The sequence below is a fragment of the Eufriesea mexicana genome, unplaced genomic scaffold (genome assembly GCF_001483705.2).
Source record: "Eufriesea mexicana isolate 0111107269 unplaced genomic scaffold, ASM148370v2 scaffold812, whole genome shotgun sequence".
Taxonomy (NCBI): Eukaryota; Metazoa; Arthropoda; class Insecta; order Hymenoptera; family Apidae; genus Eufriesea; species Eufriesea mexicana.
Window position 1 is genome coordinate 82,678 of NW_016909009.1, and position 20,088 is coordinate 102,765.

Sequence of the window (20,088 nt, forward strand, 5' to 3'; positions counted from 1 at the left end):
GTCGGGTGCGGAACCCGGAACGACGAGATGGCGTAAAGACACGTGTCGAAATAAACCGCGTGCCTGTAATAGCTCCTGAATTGCGCGTGCACGCCCTACGCTATTCCGTCCGTCTGTTTCGTGCACGCCCCATAGAGATCCTAGTCGATGGGGGCCGAAACGACGTGACGTTTTTATCCCGACGAGCTGTCCGCGACGCGTGTCACCGATACCGTGATTTCTCGCATCATTAGTGGAAAAGTTTACGCGCAGGTCGAATTTTGACGACTGCCCGAGGATCGTGCTGCGCGGCGTGGGGTGAACGCGATTATCGCGAGGCTAATATATACGTAATATATGCGTAGGCTCTGGGAGAGCGAGATAAAGATAGGCAGAATCGACCAGTTTGTCTTTCGAATCTCGTAAAGTCGCTGATTTAAGGGTGATAATTACGCCGGCTTAAGGGAAGTCCACTTGCACGGAGTCGGTTTAATTGGCATACTCGAATGGCCATCGTTCGTGTTTCGTTGCTGATAAAAGTCGTTTTGGTCCAGACGACGTCCCAACGGCTCGATGAGAATAGAGATCGAGAATTGATCCGTAGCTTGACACAGAGGGCAGAATAAACCACGGTTTTGTTCGTGCAACAGGACGTTTCGAGATTGCGATCGAATGGGCACACCGTGTTCCAAAGTTTTACGAGTTTTAGGTGAGATCGGTTGCTCGGAAAATTAATTATCGCCGAATTATTGACAGAATTGATCCATAGTTTGACATAGAGCTGAGAGTAAACGATGGTTTCGTTCAGGGATGAAGACGTTTCGAGATTGCAATCCAATGGACACACTGTGTTACCATGTCTTACGAGTTTTGGATGAGATCGGTTGCTCGGAAAATTAATTATCGCTGAATTATTGACAGAATTGATCCGTAGTTTGACACAGGGGTGACAGTAAACGACGGTATTGTTCGGGGATGAAGACGTTTCGAGATTGCGATCACATGGACAGTGTTCCAAAGTTTTACGAGTTTTGGGTGAGATCGGTTGCTCGGAAAATTAATTATCGCTGAATTATTGACGGAATCGATCCGTAGTTTGACACAGGGGTGGGAGTAAACGACGGTAATGTTCGGGGATGAAGACGTTTCGTCGAGTTTCAGCGTTTTACAACTTTTGGGTAAAATTGGTTACTCGGAAAATTAATTATCGCTAAATTATTGACAGATTTGATCCGTAGTTTGACACAGGGGTGGCAGTAAACGACGTTATTGTTCGGTGATGAAGACGTTTCGAGATTGCGATGAAACCCACGCGTCGTGTCACAGCGTTCTACGACTTTTGGGTGAAATCGGTTGCTCGGAAAATCAATTATCGTTGAATTATTCACACGACGAATCTATAGCTGAGTAAATACAGGGGCAGATCGTGGAGAAACTCGTGGACTAATTTCCACGCACTGATCGATAGTCGGTGCTGTGACAATCGGGGAATAAGTTGAAGCACGTCATCGCGCAGCATTTTTATTTACACACCGCTACGCAAATTGACGTGTGAAGCACACACTTGTGTCTGACAGTTCAGCCTTCGAGGCCGGTGACGCGAGGCAGCGAGTTGAAAAAGCCACTGTCGATTGTTCGAAGGAAATCACGTATGAATAATAGAAATCGCACGTTATCTATCGTGGTATCGGATCGTTACGAGATCCGAGAACCCGCGACGCGATTTTCGACTTCGTTGCTCTAATTCTTTTCGAAACAACCATGGCAGCCTCGGTGCGGATTTTACGCGATACGGTAAAACCCTCGTATGTAATTTTTCCGTGTCGGCTAGAGGGTTCCGCGGGAATCGTAGTACGGGGTAGGTTTAATTGGATTTATACGGTTATCCGGTTCAATAAATAGGAAAAATTACTTTTGAAAAGTCAGCGTTAAATCCGACACAGCGAGCACTCCTGGGGCATTGCGATCCTCCAAATGTTTCATTACCATAAAAATGATTTTTTCCCAACATTCGCGAAATTTTTTAATCGAAAAACGACGATCCACGGTTTAGAACCAGTTTTTGGTTTTTCGATGATACGCAATATCATTGCGAAATTTTGTAATAGCTACATAGGAACAGTAAAGGCTAGTAAAAGGATCAATAACGAGGTTGATAAAACAGGAAAGATTTTGCGTTCCACTGTTCGGCTCCCTGTTGTACCTTCTGAGGTACCTTTCTGGGAATTGAAAATTTTTAACGTAATTTAATTTTTGTTTAATAAAAAGTTAAACATAGTTCAAGATTTGTTTATATATTTCTCGATAGCAAATAAACGCATAAATTATATATTTTTAGTTAGATGGAAGGAAATAGAAATCCGAGAGAAAATATGAAACGTATCGACTGAGTTTATGGTTGCGAGTTACCGATGGTAGCTGGCACAGAACTGGTCGATGGAGGACTTATCGTCTTATGGAATATTATCACGAGTGAAATTCTATGCTTATCTTCTCATGGATGTGCGCTCAAATAAGACTGAATTACCGACGTTGAGTAAAAAGACGGTTCTTGCAATGTACAAGATTTAGAGTGAAAAATTGTAAAATTTTATTCCACTTAATCATCGTAATCGATAAAGCAGGTGAAAATACAAAAAGTTTTAATAAAGCGATGTATCGTGGGATGAATTATTTATTGAAAAAATTTACATGCGCATAATTTTCATTGCACCTTACCCAGAGTAATTAAAGAGGCAATAAGAATACTTTAACGTAGCCGTATATTAAGATATAAAATAATTCAGCAGACGCGTGCGCTTCAAAATTTAAAAAGCCATAAATTATTATAAAACATTATCACACGCGTTAAACAATTTCTCAACCAATAAATTTCATTTATCTGTACTATTAATTTCACGCGAATTAATATTGATCGTGATTATTAATCGACAATTATTCATTGATCTTACTTAGGTACTTGTATATTTTTCTTTTCAAGAAAAATTTAATATTCCATCGACATCGTTCAGTTTCCCTTCTTATTTAACATCTCTCCGAAGAATCGAGCAAGAATATTTAAACGCAGTTTTAATTTGCAGAATTTATGGAGGTTACTAAAAAATTGACAAATTGTTATAAAGCATACAGCGCTTATTTTGCGCCGGCAATTTATTATTTCCCAGCAAGAATCGCCTTAATCAGAAATAAAATATAACGATTTAAAAAGCAATTTCATTTAAATAATTCTGGGCCTCAGATACACGTACTGATTCGAACGTTATCGAATATAGATATGTCATTAATTAATCGTGAATAAACAAGACCATGAAATTTGCTGTATAAACAGACGATACATGAAACAGCGCGTACATCAAATGCAAATAATCGAGTGTATCGAATCGCGATGAGCCCCAGAAAATTTCGACCGAATGCTTATCAAGTTTGCGTAAATATCCTGAAAGCGAGGTATTTACCCCAAAATGCAAATCCCATGGTGGTGGTTAAAGTGGGCAATCGCCGGAAAAAGACCGTGGTGCGCGAGAGAACGGACTCGCCGGTCTACAACGAGGTAAAATTTCGAAAATTTACGTTCCACGAAAACTTCATTCCCCGCATTTATTACATTCTTCAACCATATTGCAGTACTTTGTATTCGATTTATTCTGCAACTTGGAGGAACTTCTCAGCACCAAAATTATGATAGCCGTATATTTGAAAAGTTACCTCCGTTTGAAATTTTATGGTAGCACGACTTTCGAAAGTGCTCTGGTATGGGATCAACCAGGTAATATTTTCAGATAATATTAATAAACGTAATTCCACGTAAACGTTACTCGATCGGTCGATTTTAAATCGAAACACGGATAACGTGGTAAATTTATCCGGACAGATCATCAATATTATCACAAGTGGGCAATGTTGACCAATCCCAAGGATCCTTATGCTGGCCCGAAAGGTTACGTTAAATGCAATATCGCAATTAATGTGAAAGGTGAGAAAATGAAAGTGCACCCGGAAACAGAGGGTGAGGACGACATCGAGGGGTAATTTTTCTCTCAAAATACTCTAACAAGTAACGCCACTTACTACCTCCACCATATTAAGAACTTCTGAATAGAAGAACTTTGGACACTCCCCTTTTCCGCGATTAAATTAAAAAGTAGTGAAACCTTTCTCGCATTAAAATTCTTCGCTCGCTCGATATCTCATTAAAACGCGTTCCAACATTCATACCCCTATATCGAATTTCTCTTCGAATTGTACAGTACATACTCCCACTTATAAAGTAACACGCCACGTATCGTGATTTAAAAAAATTAAAAAAAATTTCACTTCATTCGCTAATTGCCTTCCGAAAATATAAAAAAAAGAAAAGCCAATTTGCATGTTCATCAGGAAAAAGGAAAACGAACGAAAACGTATCGTGCAATTTAAACGAATGCAAATGAGAGGAATCAATGTTCGGTACTTTCAATGTCGATACATCGTACAATTGGAATTGTGGAAAATGAAAATATGTTCTTCCTTGCCGCAGATATAACCCCTGAATCGTTATTTATATTCAAATATACAATCACTCGATAATGCCCAATCGCGCGCAGATCGATCAAAAAATCTGCAACCCCTTGCCGCTCCGAATTTCAATTACACCCCGTGTTCGATCACCGGTGCATTACTTATATTCCATCCACGTATCCAATTTAGTATACGGTCATCGAAAATTCTGCATAGTATTTATCCGAACCTTCGATCATCTTCCCGTGGATTCCTTCGGTCGATGTACCCTAATTTCCCCGGCATACGTTCGTTCGCCCCCGTATATCACGCCCACGCTTTGCCGCGCGACAGAAAATAGGGGCGCGTTCCGGTGCCCGTTTTATTGTCGCGCGGAATCCGCTCGACGCGTGTCGCGGAATCGATTCGGGGGTGGGCTCGAATTCGGAACACGCTGGCTTGTCGACCGATTAATGGAAATCGAATAATTACAGGAACCTCTTGTTGCCTGTCGGTGGGGAATTTCTGCCCTTCAGGCAACGGGCGTGCTACATTTTTGCGATTTATCGAGCCGACGGTTTGCCAGATATGGGCAGCCTCTGCGTGAAAAATGATTTCGAGAATATTAACCCGTTCGTGCAGATATCGTTCGCTGGAATGAAGGTGGGCCGATTATTATTGAAACCGAATGGTAATAAAATACCATTTCGTGAAAATTATTCAAAATTATTCAAAATTATACGAATTTCACTTACAAAGGAATATATTCTATCCGTTTTGATTTCATTCGAGGGCTTGCACAATTTCACGCGTATTTTTCGTTTTAATTCCGAGTTCTCAGGCAACTACTAGAGAAGCATGGCAAACCTATAGACCGAGGTTCAACGAGAAGATTACCTTCAGAGAAATGTTTCCATCTCTGTGTCAGCGTGTCAGGATCACCATCAAGCACCGTGTTAACAGCTGTCGGACGTGTGTCGTGGCTTCTTACATCCTGAACATGAGCACCATATCGTATGCAGGAGAATATGGTAAATTCGAGTGATCCTTACATCCTCGAGCCTTTAGAAATTTGACGAGTGTCGAAAATCGGGTTAAAATCGGGTGTAAAGGATCCAAGGAACAACATGGCGGACTACTGCTGAGCATCGAATCGAAATGGACGAATGAAAAAATTGGACAGTGGAATATAAACGAAATTCAAATAACCAGCTGCGAACGAAACGTTGATTAACCAATTCTGTTTGCAGTGCTCTATTTGTACTTTAAATTCTTCTACCCCCTCCCCAGGGGCAGGTAACTCGTCTGCGTTTAACGTAACGAACGTCATGTAACGTCAGTTCTATTCCATCGAGCCCGGTCCATCCCTCTTTCTCGCCATTTTATAAAATTCTCGCTCGTACTTGGACCGTGCAGTGTTATTTCAACCACTCCTTAGTTTTATGGCGATAAAACGATTTCATCGCGATGGATCTATAAAGTGAAAAATAAATGGAAATCGTAGATTGATCGGCTGTTTGAACTTTTCAGATTAAAAAATTCCCATATCGCTAGCTATACAACACCGATGATATATGGCCGGCGCTTGTACGTGAAGCATTCAATATCGAATGGCTTCAAATGGAACTTTACTTTGTACGACACTTATTTATATTGTTTAATTCGATTGTTTATATTATCCTACGATAAAACGTAGCCTGGAAAATCGACATGGAAAAGCCATTTGACGAGCGTCTACGATTTCGTTTTTCACGAATAATTGCGAAATATGGAATGGCGAGATGTGTGACCGCGTGTGCTTTTTATCAGGCTTCCTACCGACTTTTGGCCCATCGTTCCTTCACTTTTACGGATCCGGGGCTACAGAAAGGAACAGCTGCTTCGGCAAGTGCTCGACAGCCCTTCCTTTTTATCGCGGCAGAGTTCTTCTCTCGGTAAAAACCGAAATGGACGACTCAGAAACAACGGCTGGAACCAGTGTCGAAACAGACCTCGCGGCTCCCATTATCGAGGTACGTCCACAGTGATTAATTTTCACTCTATACTTCGATTTCTACCGTCCATCGCAGCTTCTAGCTAGCCGGGGTCGCCTAAATATGAACAATTTGAAAACGAGAACTTTATAATATAAAATTCCAAATTTCCAATTTCCAATTTCAAATTTTAAATTATATAATCCGTCGTGGAAGTACACGCGATGAAAAATTGAAAGAAGGAAGCCGAGTGTAAAATATGAAGCAGAAACGATCCCTCTGAGACCAATTTAAAGATAAGTAAGACTAGATCGTAGCGATAACGTTAAATTCGACAATTATTCCATAAATGTCGCATGATTCGGTCCAAGCTCGCGTCGTAAAATGGATTTGCGAAATAATTGAAGACTTGGATAAACACGATAAAGCGACAGTTTGTCCGCCGGCGATAAACATTAATTCGATGTCACGCTTCATTTTGCGTGTACGAAGAATGAGCGCGTAAATAACGTATAAAATATCCTAGCATTACTTCGTTTCATCGATTTAACGACCCACATATGGTTGCTTTCGTTATGGCGAATTTAATGTCAGTCGTTATAGTACTGGGCTTTATGAGAATTTTCTTGTATGGTATGGCTTTACGACGTACATGCAGGCGGAAAACAAGGATAGTTTAACGCATTGACTGTCACGCACTTTTTATACGGGATGCCCATGGGGGCCACGGTAAAATTTTCATTAATTTTGAGATATAATGATGACAAACTATATGACAAAGAAAAAATAAAATGGTGCAAATTATTAATGTTTTCTACTTAAAGTTCTCTATTTATTTACTGCTGGAGAGTTCTAATTTCGCGTTCCATGTTGCTAGACGCTTCTAGCGACATCTGGTATTTTCGATAATTACTAATATAACCCAACAATGGAAGTCACTTCCTTCTAAGCAATCCGGCGATTATCCCCGTAAAATCTAACTCATCCACGGTATTTTCCAACATTTCCGTTCTTGAATTATTATAAAAATGGTTAGAATAAAGCAAATATACATTTAAAAAATTAGTAACGCTGGATATTGGTGACCCCCATGGCCCCCTTGAGAAGTCAAGCGATTGTCACTGATGACCACTATAGCAGTCAACGTGTTAATGACTCTCGAATTTCTTTCGTTTATCAGACTCCTCGAATCTTGTAAGATTGGGAAACTAATTAAAAGAATTATAATCCCCGAGACTCGTTCAAAGTATCTTACCAACGAATAGCAAACTCGGTACGCGTACGCGTAACTTCCGCTTCAATCCTCGACCGCTAATGACATCCGACGATCTCCGTTTTTAAAGAGAAGCTTGTGGAGGACCGAAGAATATTACCTGGTTTCCGTGCTGTACGACGCGAGCATGATCGATCGACGAAAATTTTGGACGAAATCGATAAGCTTCGAGGTTAGCCTAGGCAACGCCGGCAACAGACAATTTGCCCGCAGCCAGTGCTTCGAGGACAATAACGATGGTATTGGATTCTCTTGTATACTTTCGTTAACAACTCCTTTCGAATGGTGGAAAATGGCCGAATCTGGGAGCCGACACTCGAACTTCCGAGCCAAGCTACGCTTCCATTCTCCAATTACTTGTTAATACGCCTGACAAGTTTGCGCCATGTGCGACCGCACTCTGTAAAACGTGATTAATTCTAAACAGGAAACCGGATGCCAGACCGGAGACCGGTCTTCGAGAGCGAGACCGTGCCACGATTGAGTGGAACGCTGGATGGCAAATATAATTACGTGCCCCTTGGCTCGAGGAAACCGTGTTTGCACGTTAGATCCTGGTGGCCGAATCTCGATTGGCGAATGCACAATAGCAACAGCCTAACTTTCATCGCCAACTTCCTGGTAAGCTTATTTCTCTTCATATTTCTCTTCTCCGTTTCGAAAACTTGGGTATACCCGATGGTCACGATTTACGGCGATCAAATCGCTGCCAAAGTCTCGGCTAAGCGATCCATTACGCGCGAGTTATTCTTTCGATAGGGGTCGAATTACCTCCTTCCAGAGATTCCATTAAGCAACCGTACCACCCCATCAACCAGACGAAACTTTCACCGAAAACTTTCAAAAGCTTGCGATTCGTTGGCGTTTGATCGCTCGATAGCAACGGTGCAAACACAATGACGCCGAACGCGTTAGAGTCGCGAATGGCGATTAATATGGAACCGGCGCGCCGGTCGAACAGGAAGTTTTCTCGAATGTAAAACAAATATTTTATAAATCCTCGAGTCGGGTTCTCACGGCGCGATCGGACCGAGGACAAGTTTGTTTCCGAACTGGAACGACGATTCGAGAATAATTTTCATTCGTCGCGGCAGGAGCAGAAGTTGGAGCAACTGGATGGCATGGTGGCGCTCGAGCATCCGGACACTTACAAGTTCTATAACGAGACGATCCGTACCATGAAGGGCCACTGCATCCGTTATTTGCATGCATTAGACACGGGACGATACGACGACGAGGGCGGCACCACGAAGCTCGATCGCCATCGCGTGAACCTCTGCCGTAAAGAGATCGAGAACATCCTGAGGAGGATGAAGATCAACGGCGAACTTCCGAACAATCACTACACGAGGATCGCGATGGTGCACGCGTACCAGTATCTGGCCAAAGTGAAAAGGCTACGGGAAGATGTGAGTCGAGTTTTATATCCTCTCGTCAGGCGAACGATCCGTCTCACGATTGTTTAACTCTTTGGGGCACACTGGGATTGAAAGTGTCCCACCTTTTAAGGGACGATATTAATAATTTTCTGCATCGAGGAGTAAATTTCCAGCGTTCCCTAACTAACAAGGACAGTGCAAGTCCTACGGGTCATTGATTTAGTTGAAACTTTGCAGGTTTGTAGATTTAGTCATCCAGTTCAGGAAAATGTACCATTATAAGGGCACCTACTCGATAGTTTCGAGATATTTATGAATAGATGTTGAAAATAAGATACGTCTTAACTTTTTGGGGCACGCTGGGATTAAAAGCTTGATATATACTTGGTATATAAGATATGTACCAAGAAATATATAAAGATATATAGCTTGGCTACTTACGACGATTGTACATGTGTTTTTGGTAGGTACTTAGGACGTAATCGATTGGCAGTGGTAAAAGGTGAAGAAGCTTGCGAATGCGCGTAACTGGGGTGTCTCTTAACTCTTTGGGGCACGCTGGGATTAAGTGTCCCACCTTTTCGATGCACCGTGATGCATGGTGGGACATTTCTAGTCCCACCTCGAAATATTGCAATAGCTGTATGCGTATAGGTTTATATTTCGTCTTATTTACGTAAAGCAGTTGCTAATACCTTCGACAAATGTTATAAATGTATTCGTTCGTGTTGGCAACATTCACCATGCCAGTACAGGTTCATCGATTGTCACAAGTGGAAGGTTTATCGCGACCACCTTTTTTTCCTGGTTTTATGTATTTACATTACGCGATTCCTTTATTAGTAAAAATATACCAATCTTGTTTCATTTAAAACGCGACATGGGTCTGTTTCATTATCTGAAATCCTGTGCCGCAAAGAGTTGAAAAGACACTGCGAATATCAAAGGTCGTGGTCCTCGAGATTCTCTAAATTACCAAGCTTCCAGGCCACGCTTTATTCTTTCATCTACCTGCGAAGTTTAGTCGATATTCCCATGGAAATTCGGTTTATTCTACGAATTACGAACTTCGTTTATTCTACTTTCAAATAGATCCCTCGGTTTACTTGCAGCTTCCCCGGAAGACGTATTTAATTTATATTTCTGTCGTCGGGAGATAGAAACGGAAGTTTTTAAATACCCTGACAAGACGACAGGAAGTTCTCATCTTTCTTTCCTTCGCTAACTCGTTTCGGGTAAATCCCGGTAACCAATTCCTAGAGAACAGAAGGAAGCGAGTGCTAAACTTTCTGTCTCTCAACGCGACCTCCTCGTTCCGGTTTCCACCCATATATGGAGAACGGGAGACAACGAACTGCTGACCTTTCCATCTTAGACACCGTGGATCGCGGTGAAATATTTAAACGCTAGAGTCCTGCTCGTTCCGCGCGCCTCCATGGAAAATTCATTCCACCGTGAGCAACACGAGACTCCTTATGAATTTACCAGCCCCAGCACGGTCTCCCGGACGTTTTCATTTGGATGATAGCCGGCTGCTCGAAACGTGTGGCATACGCGCGATTTCCGGCCGAAAGGGTCATTTATTCGGAAGAAGCGACAGAGAGGGGGCCATCTTGCGGTCAGAAGGTGAACCTGTTCCTGAGGGATCCAAGGGACGAAGAGGATGCAGATTACGTGGCCTGCAAGTTGGAGATGTTCCTCTGGCTGGGTACCTCCAGCCACATCGAGGCCTGCTGGGCCTCGATACCACCTGGTTACAAGGTAGACCAGGATTGGAACCCCGGGTCGTTCCCTAGATACCTGGAGTACAGTCATTCCTCGGTACGACAGCTTCGTCGTGGAAAAAGCAGGAGCAAGGTCAAGTTTCGACGCGTTTCGTCCGTGGACAGAGCCGAGGTTTTAATTAATGTAGGCATTCAAGAGACGCCTGGCTGAAACGAGGGTACATTTTTCTTTGCCAAGGATAGCTCCGTTTTCCTTTTTTTTTAATTACCTCGTCTCGTACCTGGGATTATAATTTCCAGCGTTAGCGCAGCTTTATTTACCTTTTTCGTGGGGCTCTGAAAATTCCCCTTTCGAGAATTATTCCAGTCAAAGATGTATCCTCGGGTTGCTAACGTGACACGGAATACCGGTATCGAATAGCCTCGTTACACTTGTCAGACTCGAGCAATCGAAAGGACGATAAGCCTGGTTGATAAGGGTAACGCGAAATGTAATTTAAACCATTCGAGAAACGTATTCCCTCGGTGTGCACGCCTTTTTACGCGGAACCGTGTACGCGCTTGACAGTTCCCTGTCAGCGTTGTAGCCTCTGCGTTGCTCATCGTCATTGAAAATTATTCCTTCTCTGCTACCTTTCGAAACCGCGTTTCCATGTCCACGATGGCTCGAGGATTTCCACCTGGTATCGCGATATCTATCCATCCGGAAACGCGTCGTCCACGAACGATCGAGATAATCCGTTCGGAGGACTCGGATCGCAGTTGTCGTTCCGCTGGTAATCCGAGCGTCGCCGTCAACGACGCCCTCCGCGATCTCGAAACTCGACGTTGATCCGTCTTAAAGCCTCGACAGGTTTAGAAACGGTGGAGCGGTGTAACACCGTGGAAAATGTTACGAAATGTCAGCGTTGATTCTTCCCGTTCGCAGGCATTTCAATTGCGCGCCCACATATTCCAAGGTCGCTTTGATCCAGGCATGGATGCATCCGGCTTATTGGATCCGATCGTACGTGTCGCGTTTCACGGTTACACGGCCTCTACCAGAGTAAGTTTCACGTGTCGATAATTCACCCACGCTTCCTGGCAACCGAGCTGAACTCGTCGCGTTATTATTATCGCGGGGATTTCCGCGATCCCATTCCCGGCGGTGGATCGCCATTGGAAAATGGGCCATCGCGTAGAACTCGGTGGCGAACCTTATCCTGCAGCCACTCGGAATTTTTCGAATCCATCGAGCTGGCCGTGGTGAAATTAAATATTTACGGAGAGGAAGTCGGCGAAGTTCGAATCCAGAGGAAATTCTTCGGTTCCTCGGTGCTCCGGGGGATTGGAAGTATTCTAAATTTTTCAGGTTATTAAGCAGACTCTCGATCCGTTCTGGGATCAAACTTTGGTACTACCGCCGAGAACCGTGCACGGAACCAAGGAGTACGTCAAATTAAACCCGCCAGAAGTGTCTGTAGAAGTGTACGATCAGGATATATGCGTGAGTAAAGATAAGAAGGCTTTTTCCTCGCGAAGCTTCTGCACGATTTTAATACGCGCACTTCGACGGGGGTATAATTTATTGAAAATCGCGAGGAGTACGAAGAGTTTCGTCTAGGTATCGTGACGAACCGAAATCCGTGGAAATTCGCAGGGTATCAAGGAGTTCTGCGGAAGGTGCGCAGCCGTTCCATTAGTTAAACTCGCGGAGGAAACTTACACCCTGCCCGATTTCCCCCCGAAACTTGAGTGGTACAAATTTAAATCGCAAAGGGATTGCAGAGGCTCAGTGCTCGCTGCTTTCGAGCTCATAGAGGTGAGAGAGGCAATACTGATCGATATTCGACTCGCAAGGGCGAGCGAGAGGCAGCCATTTCCGCTCCCGCGCTAATGAACCCTTCTGTCACCTTTTGCGCGGATTGATTCCGAGATTAATACCCCGCACCCACGCACACCTTCCTATCCATTTATAAACGCAAACGTGAATCGAAATGCAAAGGTTACCGTATAAAAATAACGCGGCCGTATGGATATAAACGGAAGTCGATGATTGATGTCTCGTTGCGAAATTTCGTTGCTCCGTAATCGTGCCAAATCAACTGCCACGACTCTCCGAGTCAGTTAAAAGTGCTCCAATGCTGGTGACCGAATTATTTTTAAACCTCCAATACGAGATTAATAAACTTTACGAAATATCGACGAGAATTACTATATCCACGTATTACTCTAGACAATGGACGACGAGTCCCTGGACAAACCGATCGTCCCTTCGACGCAGGATGTCATTTACAACATCCCGGAAGACATCCGGCCGAAGATGACGAATTACAGACTCGAAGTTATATTCTGGGGTGTACGGGATATGAAGAAGATGCATTTCGTGCCCGTGTTGAACCCACGGATCGTCATAGAGTGCGCTGGTGTACAAGTGAAGTCGGAGGTGATGGAGAACGCGAAGAAACTCGGCAACTACAAGGAGACTCACGTGATCGTCGAGCTGGTAACGAGTCTAAAGTTTATCACTATTATCCAATTATCGCTGTTATCCTTCGAGTCTTATTTCGAGAATACTCCAAACGCTAACCGATTCTCACGCAAAGCGTTCTCGCAGGACATGCCAGAGCTCGATGTCTATTACCCCTGCATCACGATAAAGGCCTTCGACTCCAGGGGGTTCGGTTGCTTCAAATACATCGGGATCTGCATCATTCCGAGCATTTACGTATTCCTGGAGCAACCGATAACCGAGGCAGATTACGACGCGCAGGTATACGGGACCAGATCGATTTTGAGATCTGCCCGGGCAAAAAAGCAGCCTGCCACTATTCGTAAGTTTCTTCTCGTGAAACGTAATCGTTGATGGAGCAAAAACGTTAATCGGGAACGACCGCTTCTTGCGTGAGATATTGACATCGTTCAACCCCCAATTACGTCGGTACGTCTGGCTCTGTACGAACACGCGACCTAGCAGGCTGTCCGAACGTTTCGGAGGTATTTCAAGTAGTCATTAAATATTTGAACGCGGTCGGTTTCGACGGAAGTTAATAACGCCATGGAAAATACCGTTCCACTCGGCACGCAACAGAAAACTTTGTTAATTAAAGTTTCACAGAATGTTTATCCGTTGCGAACAAACGTTTTTTACCACTCGTGGAACGTGTTCCCGGCCATTGTCTGGCCGGAAATCGAGACCGACATCAACCAGCGTCGAATTATTAGCGGACATGTCCCTCCAGAGACACCACGCTCTCTCTTTTTATTAATTAGCAAAAATTCCTGTAAACTGGATTTTAACCTTTTGCACTCGAACACTTCTGCACTCGCTCGAAATTCTTCCGCTATTTTGCACATATATTTGGGGGTAAGATGAAAAACAATCGTGTACAAATTAACACTTAGAATTGTTTGGTCACGCTACTTCATAGTATCCTTCCACTATTCCAATTCTAACACCGTCTATAGATTTTTAGAATTCTTCCCGTTTAGTGACAGAGACATGTCTCGTGAGTGAAAAAGATTTTCATTGCATTAATTAAAATACTCGTAAAAAATTTTTGAGGAGAGGATGCTATTTATTTTCTTCGCTATAAGGACATCGAATAATCCTAAATACATAAAAAAGCTACCCAATCGCAATTATACAATCATTTTCCTGAAAAAATAATTATTTTTCCAAGTACCCCTACCAGTTGATTACGATCCATCGAAGATAGAGGAGAACAAGGTTTTAATTCCGTACAAGAAGATGGAGAAGAAAAGTTCGTTGATGAAGAAGATCCTGCGAACTCTGAAGAGGTTCCTCGAGCGCCTGGTGCCCGGCAGACGGAAGTGGAGGAAGAAAATGGCGCGCAAGCCGGAGAGCGAGGACGACTCGCTGGATTGGTGGAGCAAATATTTCGCTTCCCTGGAGGTGGGTGCGCAGGACGAAAGGGAATCGGTCACGCGAGTAATCCTGGGTATGTAAATCGCGTGGGATCCCCGGTAAGCGAAACAAGGCGTTTGCAGGAGGAAAGAAGCAGGGAGCTAGGCAGCTTTTCTCCAGGTGACCAGAAGCTCGTGGCGACGTTCAAGGTACCACGCTTTAGCGTATTTTCAGCAGCTCAGCTCTCTGATTGGACGGGAAACAGGTATACGACGGGGAGTTGGAGATGCAGCCGCAATACGCGGGCTTTCAGGACCGTCTGAGGACGTTCGAGCTATGGAAGGGGCGCAAGAGCGAGAATCCCGACTACGACAGCGAAAATTACGTCGGAAAGTTCAAGGTTCGTCACGAGCTTAATGTTTAAGGGTATCCTCTCGGTTGTCGTTCCTGACGTCTCAGAGACGTTGCTTTGTTATTTTTCCGCTCAAGTAAATGCCTCGTTTAACGAAATTCGAGGAAGATTTCACGTAAGATTCAAAGGGAGCTCGCGAACCCATGGCTGACAAGCAGAAAGTTTACCTAACGAGCTATTATTAACTAACCTGGAGGTTTGCCAGGAAGAAAGTGTCTGTTTTCCAGTGAACAATTAAAAGACAATTTCGCGAGTCAAAAGGAACATCTCGTGGCATTATTTCCAACGGCGGAAATAGACCGCTGTGACTTGTCTTCTTAAATTTTTACGACGCAATAAACGTCGCGTAATACGTCTCGGATAGTTTTTATATCCCGATATTCCAGCGGGCAGAAGTTTATTTGCGAGTTATTGCGGATTAAACGGCACGGAAATGAAAATAAAGGCAAAAACGAAAAACTGGAAACGAAAGCAAAATTTACCCGCAGGGTCGTATTTGCGTGTACCGTTGGCCACATCCGAGCAACCTGCCCTGCAAAACGAGAAGCGGTAGAAGTGCTGATAACGGTCTCTGCGACGATTATCCGCATTCGGACCCCGTCAAACTTCTGGTCAGGCTTTACGTCGTAAAAGGTGAGCGAAACGTGACGTTCACACGCGACAAGTTCACATGAACGAATCGATTACATCCGCAGGCATCAACTTGCAGCCAAGCGATCCCCTGAGCGGCAAGTCGGACCCCTACCTGTGCATCCGGCTTGGAAAAACGTACATCAACGACAAAAAGAATTACATACCGAACCAGCTGAATCCCACTTTCGGACGGTATGACGGCACTTTAATTCCCTAGCGATTCCCTAGTCACGCTATGACTCTTTCATCCACTTTGCGTTGAGGACCGCGCGCTTTTCGCAGCGCCCTCTCGAAAATGATTAATTTTCATAATTTTCAGACAAGGAGGGGCTATTAGATTTATCACGATTAATATTACACGACCTATATTCCCTTTACCTTATCCGAGGTACCTTTTTAAAGTAACCTCGCCTTTGAAAGACGCGCATTGCCGGGTTAAGTATAGATCAGGACGCATCAGATGGTTAAAGTGGATAAATTTGCAGGCTCTTCGAGATCGACGCCACTTTCCCCCAAGATTACATGATGACCGTGCAAGTGTGGGACTACGACGCCACCTCGGCCGATGATTTGATAGGAGAAACGAGGGTCGACTTGGAGAATCGGTTCTACAGTAGACACCGTGCTACCTGTGGCCTAGCCACTACGTACAACGTAGAAGGCTACAATAGGTGGAGAGACCGAGAGAGGCCGACGCAGATACTGGAACAGCTGTGCAAAAGGAACAATCTTCCCTTGCCCGAGTACCACGGCGATTACGCGAAAATTGGCCGAAAAAGATTCGCCTGTGCCGAGAGGCAAGCAGGAACCGGTCGGTTTCAGGAATTAATCGTTCTTGTCGAAAGCGGACACCGTCGCCAGAATGAATTGTATTTTATCAGTGATTGATGCCTCCTATTCAGACAGGGAGGAATATATGGCATTGAGCGTGCTTCATCAGTGGCAAGATTTCCCCATTTGCGGCTGCGTCCTGGTGCCCGAGCACGTCGAAAGGCGACCGCTTTTTAACGCCATCAGACCCGGGTTGGAGCAGGTTGTAAAAAGGACGAGTCGTTCCGTTTAGCCACCGTAGATTCTCGACAGAGATTAAATCGTACCGGGAAAAACGCGAACTTGGCAACACTTTTGGCAAAACTTCGGCTCCTCTCGGAGAGAAAAATCTAAAGCTTGCTGGGATTTACTCCCGATAGTCGGATATAATTTTATTCTTCGATAATTTTATTAATTTAGAGATTCGATTCGAACGTTTGAACGTCGATTCGGGGCTTTTGACGAAATCGGGATGATTAGCTAGAGCTAGTGGAAATTCGACTTCGTCCTGACGCGACGTTCGCAAATTGAACACTTTTTCGGTCGCCTAAATATTCATTGGTCGTTCTAAAAGCGCGATCTGCATTCCCGAACGATGCTCCAGGGTAAATTGGAACTTTGGATCGACATGTTTCAATTCGACGAGCTTCCTCCGAAACCGGCAGTAGACATCAGGCCGCCTGTTCCAGAGGAATATGAAATTCGAGTGACAGTCTGGAACACGGAGGATGTACCTCTGGTCGAGAACCAATTCCTCACCGGGGAAAAGTGCTCGGATATTTACGTAAAGGGGTAAATTTTTAAGCAGCTAATAACCCTGGCTGGAATCGCGCCATCGCGCGGTTCTTTATCTTATATCATTCGTTGAAGTTGGAGTAGCTCGTAAGTCACCGAGAATTATAGTGGCTTTCTGGTTCTGAGCGGAAGAAGTTCTATAAATATCGAACGATCAATTGCAGCTGGATTCTTTACGACGATTATCAAAGGACCGACATCCATTACAATTCGCTGACGGGGGAAGGCAATTTCAACTGGCGCTTTGTGTTTCGGGTTATGTACTGCAAGGGCGAGCGCGTTATGATCGTACGCAGAAAGATATCCATCCTTGCCAGAAGCGAGACCGAGGAAAAGCTGCCGTGTAAATTATACCTGCAAGTTTGGGACAACGACCATTTCTCTCCGGACGATTTTATCGGTAGAAGGAACTTTGAATAAATTTATTTATCTACGAGGGATGTCTACGTTAATATTTTTCCATATTCCTCTAGGGGCACTAACGTTGGACCTGTCCAGAATGCCAAGGGGAAGCACGAATTCGAAGAACTGTACTTTAAAGCTGCTCGATCCGAGCCTACCTACCATCGACCTGTTCAAAGTATCGCGAGTGAAAGCATGGTGGCCATTTGAACAACGCGTGGATATAGGCCAGTACATTCAGGCGGTGTGTATCGTAAAATTCGAAGCTTCGTTAACATTCACCGAAATAAATGTTTGCATTGCTTCGTGCCTCTCGAGGGCCGCGTAAGAATCGTAACGTTGTCCTCGCGAAATCAAGCGCAGTTTGGGAGTTTTCATTAAGATGAATGCTTTCGATCACCCTTAAAATTACGCGCTGGAAATGCTAGCACGATAACGAGTATCGAGTATACGTGTATCCATTTACCTCGACCTTTCTGCGGTTATATTTTTATTTTGTAAGAAGTATTCATGAAACATTGAAGTGGTCTCAGGTGACGTATCGTATCGATTCAGGGTAAAGTCGAACTGGAAATATCAATATTGCGCGCGGAGGAGGCTAACGAGCAGCCAGCAGGCAGAGGAAGGGACCCACCTCAAAATCTTCCTCCACCCAAGTATGACGAAACTTAATTAATAAACATGGAACTCCGTGTTATTCGACACTCTAGATGATGTTATCGCGGTGGAAGCAATGGAGTATCGACTAGAACTAATTAGCAAAAATAATTACAAAGAATGCTGGAATAAAAATAACACCGAGTACCAATGAAATTCCATAATAAAATATAGCGAACATAATCTACATAACGTGACGAAGAATTTTTGTTCCGAATTGGGTATAAAGATATATCGCAGGATTGTGTGACAGTATTCGCGAAAATTAACGAGATATTTAATTATCGACGAGAAACTCGTCAGAAAAGATCGAAGATTTATTCTACCGTTGGTTTAACGTTGGCAGCTGCGGGTTAGATGGAAATAAAACCGTATCATGATGAACGTAGCTGAGCTAATTCCATGCTCAGCCGCAAATGAAATTAACGTAGATATCGGTCCATATTAAGCTTAAATGGATTAATTTTCGATTTTGATCGTCAATCTGTACAACTGCAAGTAGCTCGGTAACCAGATTATTTCGTTAAGTCGACAGAGTTAATTCGGGCACGGCGGGCATCGGCAATGTATTTCCGGGCAATCTTTAGAAGATCGAGTTATCCACTTAAACCACGGCCTGTCTGCTTCTCCGGGCACAAAGAAAGGTCGAAAGATAAAATTAACCCGGGTTCCTATTGTACGATTCGTAATACGAGCGTTCGCACTGCACCGAGTCGATAATCCGTGTCGGTATGTTCGGCGAGTCGTTAAACAACTTTAATTCATCGTAATGTCTTCATTCTCCGTTGTTTCTACCACACGCATACGCAGTGATTCGCCAGAAATTGCTATTTTAATGACTTTCCGAGGTGTCCATTCTACCCCGAGCATTTCGCGACTGGCCTTTTAATTAATTAACCGCTTACCGATACAGGAGCACGAGTATCGTCGGAATGGATAGAGACAAACGCGCACAGGCTACCGAAACATTTACTCAATGGCAAGAACAATAAAGTTCAAACGTTTGATAGCCTCAGCCCCAGCGAATTGATCGCGACTGCATGGCGAGTGTAATTAAACCCGATCACATTGGCCGCCATTAAAGTGCTATTATGTAATTAAATGAGCATCGGTAATGACGACGGCCATCAACGCTGCTATATTTGTTAACGCCGTTGGAAACGTTCACGATCATTTTTCACTCGGAATCAATCGTATCGGATGACATCCTACTTCCCTTAATTTGCAGCCGACCGGATACTTCGTTCTCCTGGTTCCGGAACCCCTGGAAAGCGTTTCGCTTCGTGGTCTGCCGCTATTACAAATGGAGGATAATATGCTTCTTCGTGTGCCTGCTGCTAGTGCTGCTGGCAGGTTGCGCAATTTACGCATTCCCTGGATACCTGGTGAAGCGTCTCCTGGGTGCCTGAGTCCCGCAAAGACGAGAGCAAGCGATCAAATCGAGAATGTACGCGCCGATCGAATCGGGAACCTTTGCAGCGGGTGGTAAATCGGAAATTGGGGCATGGAACGGGCGGAATATCGATTTTGGACATTTCGTGACAATAGCCGTGCTATTTCGACACCGTTAATTCTAAACCATCACTGTGGGTTCACCTGTTTAACGACCATTTTACTAATTAACGACCGCTGTTTATTGTAAATCCGAATCAATGGATTATCGCGCTTTCTGGAGTTTCGAGCAGTAAAGTTTGATATAGCGATTCATTTCTAAAGCAATTATAGTCA

General features: G+C 44.1%; 1 protein-coding gene across 1 annotated transcript; it reads left to right on the top strand.

Annotated features, from left to right (window-relative positions):
- Nucleotides 1-3,364: 3,364 nt before the first annotated feature.
- LOC108547018 (otoferlin) lies at nt 3,365-19,769 on the top strand. Its single transcript, XM_017899346.1, is given in 22 exon segments — nt 3,365-3,529; nt 3,604-3,745; nt 3,851-4,004; nt 4,950-5,118; nt 5,297-5,486; nt 6,265-6,467; nt 8,796-9,110; nt 10,569-10,901; nt 11,733-11,849; nt 12,156-12,290; nt 12,444-12,605; nt 13,020-13,289; nt 13,401-13,617; nt 14,467-14,699; nt 14,795-15,051; nt 16,182-16,507; nt 16,599-16,729; nt 17,111-17,298; nt 17,466-17,701; nt 17,775-17,947; nt 18,259-18,359; nt 19,589-19,769. Coding segments are annotated over 22 exon segments (4,398 nt in total).
- The last annotated feature ends 319 nt before the right edge of the window (nt 19,770-20,088 follow it).